General features: G+C 36.4%; 1 protein-coding gene across 2 annotated transcripts; it reads right to left on the reverse strand.

Annotated features, from left to right (window-relative positions):
- Positions 1-1,363: 1,363 nt before the first annotated feature.
- Positions 1,364-7,526, reverse strand: LOC125675467 (uncharacterized). Of its 2 annotated transcripts, XM_048913126.2 has the most exons (8): positions 6,809-7,526; positions 6,557-6,603; positions 6,371-6,401; positions 5,491-5,586; positions 5,213-5,290; positions 3,976-4,169; positions 1,632-1,757; positions 1,364-1,542 (listed from the first exon to the last, which is right to left on the reverse strand). In XM_048913126.2, exons 2-8 carry the CDS (start codon positions 6,599-6,601, stop codon positions 1,447-1,449), a joined length of 666 nt encoding a protein of 221 aa, XP_048769083.2. In that variant the 5' UTR covers positions 6,602-6,603; positions 6,809-7,526; the 3' UTR covers positions 1,364-1,446. The 2 variants fall into 2 exon arrangements, with proteins under 2 accessions (XP_048769083.2, XP_048769082.2); XM_048913125.2 differs by lacking the exon at positions 6,809-7,526 and having other exon boundaries at positions 6,557-6,763.
- Between the last annotated feature and the right edge of the window lie 5,600 nt (positions 7,527-13,126).

Below are 13,126 nucleotides of genomic sequence, written 5' to 3' on the forward strand. Positions count from 1 at the left end.
CTGATTTCGCGCCGTTTAAAATGGATTTTAGCTCCGCCCTTGGGTGGGACAGTCAACTCACGTGCAGGAACCTTCGTGACCACAATATAGGATTTGTTGTTGTCTTATACCCCCTGATTTAATGCGCATGTGACAAAGAGACAACGTACAAAATTTCGGTTTTGTAAAACAAAACCAGCAACAGAAAGGTGTACAGTTAAACTGGAAAGATTCTCCACGGGAATTGACAGATGGGTTGAAGTTTTCCATTGAGCGGCAAATTAATGAATTTCATGACGAGCAACATGAAAAGCCTGATATGTATCATCAGATGTTTCTTACTCTTGTCCAAATATACTGCTGTTCTGAGGAGTTGTCCACTGATCTGCTGTGTGTATAGGACACCAGAGTCGGGATCCGTCCCACTGTTGACATCAACGAAAGAGAGTTATGCCATATGATCAAGATATCAAACTATCCAAGTAAGAACTTCCTGAAAATGTCCATTACCTTCTCTGACCTTGAGGTAGAACTGACCTTGAGGTAGAGGGTTGATTGATTGAATGTTGTTTAATGTTGAGAGTGACTCTCAAGAATATTTCACTCCTATGGAGACGTCATCATTGCCGGTGAAGGGCTGCAAAAGTTAGACCTATGCTCGGCGCTTACGGCCTTTGAGCAGGGAGGGATCTTTATCGTGCCACACCTGCTGTGACACGGGACCTCGGTTTTTGCGGTCTCATCCGAAGGACCGCCCCATTTAGGCGCCTCTTACGACAAGCAAGGGGGTACTGAGGACCTATTCTAATCCGGATCCCCACGGGAATGGAATAATGGCCTATATTATAGCCCAATCTAATTAAAATTAGATGTTAGATCCGCTCACATACTCGCTATATAGCGAGAATGTGAGCGGATCTAACATCTAATTTTAATTAGATTGTATTATAGCCATGCCGTGAATGTAAAACAGGATTTTTAGAACTTCTGAAATTCTCTTTCTACAGAGTGATAGTGACTTTGTACATGTGAATGCTCCAGCAAAGTAATACCCCCAGTGACGACTTAATGAAACCAGTAACTTGGTCATCTAACATACACGTATCTTACTGAGCATAGACGTTATAATAATAATAATCTTTATTTTTAAAGTCGGACATGCATAATCAACAATTAACATTAGCTATGTACTATTTACCGACTTGCACGGTTGTTTGCACCAGGGGCCTTTTTGTGGGAGGAAACCGGAGTACTTGGAAGGAACCCACGTGTCCGAGTGGGCGACCACCGTACCCATAACTATACTTTAAGCATGAATAGATAATGATGACGATGATGATGATGATAGACATTCAAAACTCAGTAAATAAACCAAAACCGAATGCAAATTTTCATATTTTTTACAATTGAAAGTAGTTTAGAGTTATATTCAAAATAAATTATGATTGTTCGTAACATAAATAACTGTCATGATAATATAAAATGAAAATCCTGTGCGTGGTATTTAGAGTTATGGGTAATGTTCATGACACCAGGAGACGATGTACATGTCTGGGCTATCATCTGAAAGAAAATATTAAAAATTACCTATGATACAAGAAATACTGCTTAAATTTGATATCAAACACCGATAAAGAGTTGAAATGTAATACCGTAAATCCTTCGCTAGTGCAATGGACTAAAATGCCGGATATGACGTCATGATGACTATGCGTGAAGGTTGATACTGGAGTATAGGGCAAAGTAGTGTTGAAATTCGAACGGCAAGCTTCAACTACCTGAACACATAACAAAGTGGATCAATGAAATAAAAACACACACACTCTCACACAACACATACTTGAATATCCAGTGTTATGTATATCACCAATGAATTTGCATGAAAACATTTATATAAAACATTTAAATATCCTAAAATAGTAATTGTAACAGTTAAAAAGACCTTTATATTTGAAAACGATATCAGTATTATACGAGGGCGAGTCAATAAGTAACCAGCCTATCCAATTTCGATTGGCCGAGATGGTCACGATTTTCATGCCTTATTGTTATACATGGTTACAAAATTGTACGCGTATTGAGTCATTCTTTAAACAGATATTGAATGTCAAACATGGCTAGTGATGCAAAGGCATGCTTTTCATCTAAAGTTGAGTTCCATGCTAGAATTCGGTACTTCTATTTAAAAGGTAAAACAGGCAAGAAACTACACGGCATGTTTATGGATATTTTGCACCATCTTCATGTTAAATTCTGGGTAGGGGAAATCAAACGCGGTAGAACGTCTTTAGAGGATGAAGCCAGGTCTGGACGCCCACTGGATGCCACCGACGAAGAAATGTGTAAGAAAGCTCGGGATCTGGTTTACGAGGGCTGTTCGATATGTAATGTTTATTGTACTACAGCGCGATAACGCTTTGGATGATGATACTCTTGAATAGCTCTATTCAATACCTTTCCAACGGTATAAACAAGAAGAGCCTTCAGCTCCACATAGTTTTAAATTTATAGTCATTTCAATAGAGCCAGTCGTTGACCACTGTTGTAAAAATGATTGGGAGAATATTGAAGAAATTAGAGCTTATATAAAAGTTCGCACAAACTCTGTCATTCGGTAATGCAGATGATTTTTACTGAATTGGGGGAAGTTTATGGGTCTGATAGGTATCTTAATAGACAGTTCGTAGGTGGAGAAAGAAATTTCTGACAAGCACAGAGTCCGTCAAAGATGCAGCAAAATATGGCCGACCTGTAACCATACTCTCCAGATTAAGCCCCATGTGACGTTTTCCTTTTTTTCATAATTTACAAAGTTCTTATCTGGTCGTCGTTACAAATCCCAACAAGCCCTTGGCTCAGCCATCAGTCAGTGTCTCAGAGGTCTACCTAAATCAGCATACCGTGATGCATTTCAGAAATGGATTCAGAGATTGAAATTATGTATTTCGAACCGCGGAGAATACTTTAAAGGGATGTAATGTTCATTTCACTATTCGAGTTATATAGGACGAACGACAAGAAGAAGACTATTCGAGTTTAATGCTTTTGAGATATCGTACAATAAACATTAGATATAGAACAGCCCTCGTACTTTGATAGGCGAATTCAGGTGGAAGAAATAGCGCAGGCATTAGGCATTTAACATGGAAGCGTTTCAACAATCTTACATGATCGTTTAAGTATGGGCAATCTAACAGCCCGTTGGGTCCCCAAATCCCTTAGCGATGGGGAAATGGTAACCAGAGCATCAGTATGCAGCGCATTGTTGAAGTGTTTTATGTCAAAAGAAGATTTTCTTTTGCCTCTAGTGACTGTAGATGAGACTTGGGTTCATAATTATGAGCCAGAGAATAAAGCTCAGAGTCGCCAGTGGGTATGACCTGGGTCCCCGAGGTCAAAGAAGTTGAAGATGCAACCATCTGCTGGCAAGGTGATGTCCACAGTATTTTGGGACGCAAAAGGCATTATTATGTTGGACGTTTTACTCAAGAGAAGTACAATAACTGGAGTGTACTATGCAAACTTGCTAGACCAGCTGAAAACCGCCTTCCATAAAAACGCTGAGGTAAACTCTCTAAAGTTGCAATGGATGTTGTAGAGCGAAACGGGTGCGAATTAATACCACATCCTGCCTATTCGCCTGACCTAGCTCCTAGCGACGTCTTCCTATTCCAAAACTTGAAAAAGGATATACATGGACATCATTTCCGGTCTGACGAAGAAGTCGTGACGGCAGTTAAGGAGTGGGTCAATGGAAAGGACCCTGACTTTTTCCAGTTCTGAGCTGATGGCACTTGAACACCGTTGGTCTAAGTGCATCACACTAAAGGGCAATTACATCGGAAAAAAGAAGACTCGGAGGTAGATCGCAACCGGAAATAACTTAGACTAGCTACTTATTGACTCGCCCTCGTACATATAACATATACTATATATTTAAAGAACCAGTAAACATTTCAGGTAACAGTAAAGGTCATAGATCACTCTCCCGCCCACCTTTTGTCCCTGTTTCCAACTTTGGACGGATGGAATTCCACAGTTTAGTGTTACTAAGGCTTCTGGGGGTTGGTAGTAAATGTCTAAGCACGAGCTGACGGAGGAATTCTTAACAGGCTGGTTCAGGGCTACTGCTGTGATGGCGGAAGTTTTGTTACACGTGACCGGATGGGGCTGGGATACCGTTGTCGTTGCTATTGTTGATAATGTATGAAGCATTTTATGAATGATCTTTTATTTCTCATTGCTGCCAATAAAGTTACCGTTTAAAAACTACCACAAATAACATAACCGAAAATTATATTTAATTGTCTTGCAAATAGTACCTATTAACATCTACCTTCAGATACAGCCTAAATATTTCTTTGACATCATATTAAGGACAAATTAAGGTAGTACATCTGTTAGTAAGAGTTCATTCGTGTAACTAAGACTACCCGCAATTATTAGACAAATTAAGAAGAAAACATGCAATTTTAAAAACGATTCCCAAGGACATACTAAGTCACTATAAATAACTTAGCTTCTCTGAATAAAACTTCCTCACTTTTGCAGTAAATGAAGGGAAATACATCACTTCCAAATATTAAAGAAAACAACTCTTAGCATACGAAAATCGAATCGAATGAATATATATATATATATATATATATATATATATATATATATATATATATATAATATCACAGAAATAGCAAAGAACTCTTAAATGAACATAACTGCCCTAAGTGAAGAAATATTTAATATAAAGCACAGAAAATTTCACTTTATTTGGATACCCACTTCTGCCCCTACCCAGGGTTAACTTGCCTAGATGGTCGAGCGGTCTAGCGCGCTGGTTACATGATGCTAGGAGGTTTGGTTCTACAGGTCGTGAGTTTAACCCCGGGAAGGGGCGGAAGTGGGTATCCAAATAAAGTGAAATTTTCTGTGCTTTATATATATGCATTCAAGACATTTCGACAATTGTGATGCTACGTGCCTAGCCGGTGTACAATGACGACATTTTGAAACATAAAGTTGAAATTAAGTTAAAAGACAGAGTCACTTGGGACCTTTATCCTACTCTGCTTTTTCGATAATTTTGCTTACATTTTTTAAACATTTTTTTTTTTTAAATTTCATCTGTCAGAAAAGCGGTAGAATTAACTTCACACGTGGAATAGGTATTAAGCAATCCAAAGGGTTTGATAGACTTCTGAATCTATATCAGTGTAAATAACAAAGTACGAGATACCTGTAGGACACGTGATATTACAAATATACTGCTCGCAAAAACCATATCCGTAATTTTCTACTACGGCACAGGAAAAGTCTGTAAGCAATATAATAAAGAAAGAAATATAATCATATACACGAAAGAAAATTTGAAAGGTATAATTAAAACAAATAATTAGATACAGCATGAAGGATTTTTAATTGATGTTGAACTAAATGTATTTCTTTTATTTGAAATACTCGTGAATAAGTGACATACTGTACTCAGTAATCAACGCACACCCACTAAAATCTTACCCAATGTTGCGTGCGGAAAACACTTGCATTTTGTACACTCATTGCAAAGATCTGTACGTTTTAGGTGCATACCATTCTGCATCAAAAATCGCTTGTCTACAAAACCAAAAACATTTATTACTCGAAATAATATTTCCTGTAGCTCTATAGGTGCGCAGTTAAAAAAATCACGGCGGATCACATCGGTCAACAGGGGACTCTTACTCCTCCTAGGCACCTGACCTGAATTTTCAACTTGGACTTAAGCACATGTATGAGATTGTGCTAAAATCTTGACTGCTCAAAAACTTAAGATTGAGATTTTTATCGAGAAATCCAAGCCAGATCCCATTTTCGGTGTATCCAGGGGTCCTTGTTTGTCCTACTCTTAATTTTATATTCTTTATAGGATTTATGAGATTGATCACTGTTCATTATTTTCACTTTTTCATCGCAGCATTGTGTCAACGAGTGGAGTTACTTTATGATCTTATGACATATCTTTGAGATTTTGAGTGTATTGGAAGGAATTTGTTTGACACTACAATTACTTTCTGTACAAAACAGAAAAATACCCTCAGTAACCAAGTAAGTAAGGGGGGGGGGTGTTAAATATGTGGAAATTTTTCATGAGTTCATAATGCCTCGGATTTTATATTTCAGAACAATATTTCTCGACCTCGGACGTTATCCTGCAACATCCACGAATATGCGTACTTTATTTCTTAGATATTGACATAATTTCAGTATATATAATAATCATATCCTTGCTCGACTTCTCCCGCCAAAACCTTAAACACACGACATTTTACCAAATGTACACAAATGATTAATAGATATCATGGTCGCACACTAGAATTAGTTTTACAGACAAAAATTGATTAATAAGAAAAATGTGTACCTTGGGGAAGTGACGCATAGAAGCCAATTTTCTGAAGTAAAAAAAAAAAAGAAAACCAAAATAAGAAAAACATTTCTATTGATAACACTTGTCAAATGTTGCAAATTAAACAATTAGGTAAATCCAAATTAGTTTTACACTTGGAAAAACGATATTACCATTGACAGTGAATGTATGTATACGTACCAACAGAACACAAATCAGCACCAAATATGTCGCGAGAGGACTCATCTCTATTCAGAAAAAAAAATGGGGAATAATAATTCAAAATACAATCGCCATCCCGTGATCTACAGCGATGAGAAAAGTCCCTGTGTTACATGTCATACAGCGCCGTCTTTTAGCATTTCAATACAAGTTATAGATAAGGAGTGTGTCATGGTAAAATTATAAAAGAGGCTCACATTCGTGATATTTATAAATATATTCCCTCCTCACTATTCAGCTAATGCATATATATACAATACATATATTTGGGGCAGCTCAGCAGTCCTTACATTGACATGACGACCCCTGCCTTGACTGATAATTCTAGTTTTATACACGAGGACCATCAGTGGGTCGGATTTGCACGCAGGTTGTACAAGTCAGGTAGTGGGCCAAGTTTCTCTGAAGAGGAAAATTGACAAGATAAGATTTTATTAATAGCAGGTTTGATGTCTTTATTGTTTTGCATAAAAATCCCTTTCAAGAATACATGGCTTATATAACTGTGTATGTGAAGTGCCACATTGTGAACCAGGAATGGCGTTAAGTCCGCAACAGGAAGAGTTCGTTATCGCAGCGAGGCCTATCGTGACACGGGATGGCCGTTTTTAAGGTCATAATCGAAAGACTAGTAACTTTTGCTAAGGCCCAGTGCTTGACGAAAGAACAGCCATACTGTATGTTAAACGTCTTATATTAATATAGGTCTCACGCCGCGCTGGGATCGCGAATCGAACTCGGCAGTGTTACCTCCCTTCAGCGGACATTCTAACGATAATGTATTAATAATGATGCTTGAATATTTCTGACGTCATAATAGTTTTGCACCTGAAGCTAAACGACTTGCTAATTAACACACCTTTGTCACATAATTTCCGCCTCGGGGTCAAAATGTACAAACTCCTTTAAGATATCTTTTCCATGAATTTTACATCATTTTGATGGGAAAAGAAAAGAAAAATAATGTAATCTTACTTACAAGCCTAAGAACTGTGGAGTGAAGCATTTTGCATTGAATTGATATGGAACAGACAGGCGAACTAGAGTTGTATTGACTGTATACATATTTAAGTGTACAGGTGTGACTTACAGTCGAAGACAACAACATGTAGGGATAAATGTTGGCAATATAACAAGCATAAACCCCAGATGCCTCTTTGTTACGATTGTCAGAAGTAAATTAACTGGATTTTTCTATAATTATGCATTCGTGTAGTGGCGATTTTTAGTGAGCTATTTTTCACGAGCAAGTCAAACATCTTTTTTTTTTTTTTTTTTTTTTTTTACATTTCAAAGAACATATGAGATAGGAATCGTGCAACAAAGAAAATGTGCGATTTTTTTAAGAGCAAGGTCAAATAGTTTTAATAATTTAAATCAAATATGCAATTTATCAACACCAATGCTACCAATTTTTTTTTATTTCAGAGGACTATTACTATTGTATGCTGTTTTGATAGATAATTCATAGAATTCCCATGTAACTGTATGTCATCGTCAGCGAATATTCTATATATCCAAACATCTTCTTATTGAGTATATTCTTAAAATATAGCCTTGTCTTTATCATGTTTTGTTATAATAGCAAAATATTTTTTTTTAAGTTTATCTACTTTCTTGATACTAACAATTTCATGTAGATCATCTTATTCTTATTCCAGTCAGGGTCATTAATCTGTGTCATATTTAAGTTTTAGTAAATCAAATTAAGACATTAAAGTTAAAGAAATGGTTGAGTCTTAAGGATTTCTCTTCCTTTTTCCTTTAGAAGTAAAAAATATAGCAAATAGAGCTGGTTTTAAATCTGCTGTCAAGTTACAGATCAAGTTCGAACTTCGTCTCGGTCCGTTGATTTTTCACTTAGTTATGGCCCTTGGACTTAGAAAAATAGCACGAATAATAAGTTTTCCGGACTTTTTTAGTTATGCTTGCAGATATTCAAATGATATTTGGTACATTGCTTTGCCATAACAAGTTACAGATCAAGTTCGAACTTCGTCCCGGTCCGTTGATTGTTCACTTAGTTATGGCCCTTAGACTTAGAGAAATAGCACGAATAATCAGTTTTCCAGACTTTTTTTTTGGTTGTGCTTGCAGATATTCATTTGATATCTGGTACATTGCTTTGTCATAACAAGTTACAGTTCAAGTTTGAATTTCGTCTCGGTCCGTTGATTTTCACTTAGTTATGGCCCTTGGACTTAGAAAAATAGCACGAATTATCAGTTTTCTGGACTTTGTTTTTGGTTGTGCTTGCAGATATTCATTTAATATTTGGTACATTGCTTTGCCATAACAAGTTACAGATCAAGTTTGAATTTCATCTTGGTCCGTTGATTTTCACTAAGTTATGGCCCTTGGACGTAAAAAAAAAAAAAAATAGCATGAATTGTTAGTTTACATCCAAGTTTCTTATCTCTGTAGATAAGAATTAAGAATACTACACTCATTAAAACTTCTAGCATAGTAATACTACAATATAGCTAAATTGTTCATGATCATCTACATGTCACAGTTTATTGACTTGGTTAAAGACCTAAACCTAATTATAAATTTGTCTTTTTTTTTTGGTCTAGACTTTACTCGAATAGTAGTTAATTTCCAATCATTCCTATCCTGGTTCCCCAATTTTCCCTTTTACCATAACCTACATAATGAACTTTGAATATTGTTGTAGTACAGTGATTTTTGCAACCGGTAGAGGCCTATGTATTGCCATGCAATACTCTCAGAATGCTTGTTTTATGGTAAAGTGTATAATGATACATATTTAAAATATTTTGTATCAATATAAAATCAAACAATGTACATAATTTTACTTAATTTAGGCTAGGAAAATCATCTAATATTCAATCTTATTTTTGTCTATGCTGTCTTAGTCATACATAATCTATAATCAACTTATAACATCTTAGGACCCTATTGAAATAAGCAAGTTTTATAAATTGCTTTCATGGGTTATCCTAGGCAAAGATTGATTTAAAGTATACAATTTATATTGTCTGTGATAAGACCTGGTACTGTGATAAGCATGTATTTTGATAATGATGTTGTTACAATGTAGTAGCTATATAGCTGTGATAATATCTGGAGTGCTGTTGCGTACATATGATAGCAATGTGCCAAAAATTCATTTGTGACCCCTAATTGACATTATTAATGTACTTTACAATGTATATGATTATGATTTGTAATTTATCTGAATAAACATAATAATAATAATACAATTTAGTACTATAGCGTTAGGATACAGTTGAATTATAATCATTGAGGGAGTTAGAACGATTCCCATTCCCTGAAGCCAGCTATAGCACTATTTCTCGAGTCGTTGTTTTATTTTACTGATACCATATCAAATTACACATGTTTATTTTCTTAAACAATGAAAAAAAATTCATTCTGTTGAATTTCATCAACAATAAAATTCTTTTTCGTCTAAATCGTCAAACCTTGTTGAAGTAAGTTTGTAAAATTACATTTTGTAGAAATCACGTACCGCGCGTCGCGATTCTCATCCGCTGAAAAACTATGGAGAACATTTCGGGTCTTTTTCTGCATTTCAAAGCAGGGATTAGCTCAATATTGACTAACCCACGGCAAAACAGGAATTAGTCCCGCATCGGCAATATCCAGGGAATTAGCCACAGAATGTTAAACAGTAATTAATACGTGGTAATGTGTAAGCATTGTAAACATGTTCTCTGGTAGGCGAGAAACTTTACCCCCTCCCCCAGAAAATGAGATTCTGAAGCCACAGATTTACAAATTGAGTCTTGGGGAGTGATGAAATGAAGTGTGCTTTCAAAATGAAACCAAGAATTGTTTTTTTAGATACAAGCTTTTTTCAAAATCTGACCATTGAGCACCTGTGAATTTGATTCCTAATTTCCTTGGTGCGCACCGTGAATATGTATATTTTATTTTGAATGGATTCAAAATAATCTGGTTCTGTGAACACCACAACTTCACATACATGGATGTCATTCTGAAGTAATTTCTTAATATACGGTAGATTTCTGACATTGACATGCGAAGTTCCATCAAATGACACCATTCATCATGCTGTTTATTTGTACATAATTGAGGAACCGCCTCAAAAGTGCCCCTACTTATACTGATGGAGCTTATGGTAATTTCATTTTAAAAATAGCGATTTTGAATTTTTCACATTTTGTCCTAGATGTGAAATCCGTTCGTGTATATGATAGGTCTAAATACGCCGTGTCTACATTAATCAAAGAAAGGTAACGACAATTCACCATTTCTCTTAGTGGGACCTATATCAACATTTCTGCATTTTTTCATGTTGGCAAAATAGACACGATTGATTGATTGATGTTTTCCGCCACACTCAAATTTTTTTCGGTTATCTGGTGGCGCCCAGTTTTTATTAGTGGAAGAAAGAACCTGGGAAGAGACCACCGATCTTCCGAAAGTAAACTCCTGAGAAACTTCCTCACTTACCAGCGAGAGCGGTATTCGAACCCGTGTCGACAGAGGTGAGAGGCCGTGTGATTTGGAGCGCGATGCTCCAACCGCTCGGCCACGGAGGCCCCCATCTTGTTACTTTGGAGACCACTTCTATTTCTGCAGATCAAGAGCAAAATATGTAGATTATTAATGTAAATTAACAGCTGTGTTTCATCATTTTAATTCCCATGGATATTGTTTTGTTTAGATATGTTTGTAATATTTTTCAAAATCAATTAAACTTTGTCCGTTTTGAAAGACTGTTCTATTAAAAAGGGCGGGTTTGGAAGGGTTCTATAGCGTGCCACACCTACTGTGACACGGGACATCCGTTTTTAAGATCATCCCCGGGTACCCGTGACATTCACACCTGATGCCGAGCGTTTGGCGATGGAACTGTCACTACCTGTTTTAACGACTTAGGTCTTTCGCGGCCGGGATACGAACCCCGGCCTTCCTCATGTGGGGCGAACGGTCTAACCTCTAGGCCACCGCGGCGGTCACATGCAAGTTAGACGCACAATTATATTAAAATACTTTTTCCAACTAAACAGAGTGGAACTCCTTACCGGAAAGTGTTATGAGAAGTCCCCCAGTAGACAGCTCTCAGAGTTGTGTTAATACGGAAATAAAATAGATTACTCACCAATTTCACACATCTTCATCTATATTTGTGAATATGAGCTTCAATTTTGAAGATGAGTGCTGCTACAATTTCGGTCATAAAACACCGAAGTAACATAGGTTTGTTTTTAATATTTGGTTTTAGATCGGAGAATTACATGTATGAAAACTGGAAAGGTCACGAGTAGTTTTCAGATTTTTATCCAGACCTATCAAATAAGAGTACAGCGTCATCAGAGTATTGTAGTACATATGCTGCATTTTCTTTTCTATCTTTATTTCTCTTTTTTGACGAATTATATGTCTCATATTTTCATAATTTAAATAAATATAGTGACACGGGGTTAGTGTATTAATTACTGGTACATGGGCCGTGGATATCGGCCCAGATAGCTCAGTGGTTAGAGCACCAGACTAGTAATTCAGGGTTCCATTCCCGGTCCAGCCCACAATTTTCTCCTTTCCTATTCTATATTCCCTTGGCGACAACCTTTTCCAATTAAAAAAAAATGCTGAAGAAAAAATACAATTTTGTATAGTACAGAGTTTGGCCTTATTGTATAATATACATGTAGATATCTACTTGATCATATTAGACCCAAAGTTAAGAACGCGTAGTGTATTAAATAACGATTTCTATGAAAACAAAATCCAAGGCCTATTCGATATCTATTAGGGAAAGTATTGATATTTAGGGCAGGTGCGATATTTCGGACAGTCAATAAAAAGCATTATATCTTAAGTTTCAATTGTTATTTATTCTAGATTTAAACCTATTTTCGAACCTGATATATTTACAAAATGGGAAACACCTGATCACAGTTTTGATTGGTTGATTGAAATACATGACCTTCACTAACATTGCTGTAAACGACCCGGCATCCATCTTACTGGAATGACGAAATCCAGTCGCGTTGATACCTTGTTTCTGGAAAATGCTACCGATGAAATGAGAAATAAACAAATCAAAATCACAGCAGAAAATAAATCATCACCAAAAATGAAATCATTAATTGTCATCGATCCACAAAATAAAAAACAAAAATCGAATTTTCTAACTGTCCGAAGTTATAACACAATGTATCCGGAATAACACCATCGTCCGAAGTTTCAACCTTCTACCTGACTTTGTCTTAGTGTTAGTATGTGGCATAAATAGCAGGAAAAATTCGATGAAACCCGGTAACTCCATCTAGAATGTTCGTGGCATTAGTCTATATTAGTCGATCCCTGTGAGCTCGAAATAAAAGACACCACAGAGTCATCCATTTCTGCTTCAAACTTGGATATTTTATTGAAAGTAGACATTAACGGCAAACTGACAACTCTACTGTATGACAAACGGGATGATATCAGCTTCTCCATCCTCAACTTCTCATATTTATATAGCTATATTCCATTATCACCTGCATATGATGTTTATATATCTCAACTGATTCGATACGCAAGATCTTG

Source organism: Ostrea edulis, chromosome 3, assembly GCF_947568905.1.
Source record: "Ostrea edulis chromosome 3, xbOstEdul1.1, whole genome shotgun sequence".
Taxonomy (NCBI): Eukaryota; Metazoa; Mollusca; class Bivalvia; order Ostreida; family Ostreidae; genus Ostrea; species Ostrea edulis.

Excerpts from the sequence above, each read along its gene's own strand:
- LOC125675467 (XM_048913126.2), bottom strand. The coding sequence starts at position 6,601 with ATGAGTCCTCTCGCGACATATTTGGTGCTGATTTGTGTTCTGTTG. Across the intron at positions 6,402-6,556 it reads TGCTGATTTGTGTTCTGTTG|AAAATTGGCTTCTATGCGTC; the intron begins GTACGTATACAT and ends TTTTTACTTCAG. Across the intron at positions 1,543-1,631 it reads GCACTAGCGAAGGATTTACG|ATGATAGCCCAGACATGTAC; the intron begins GTATTACATTTC and ends ATTTTCTTTCAG.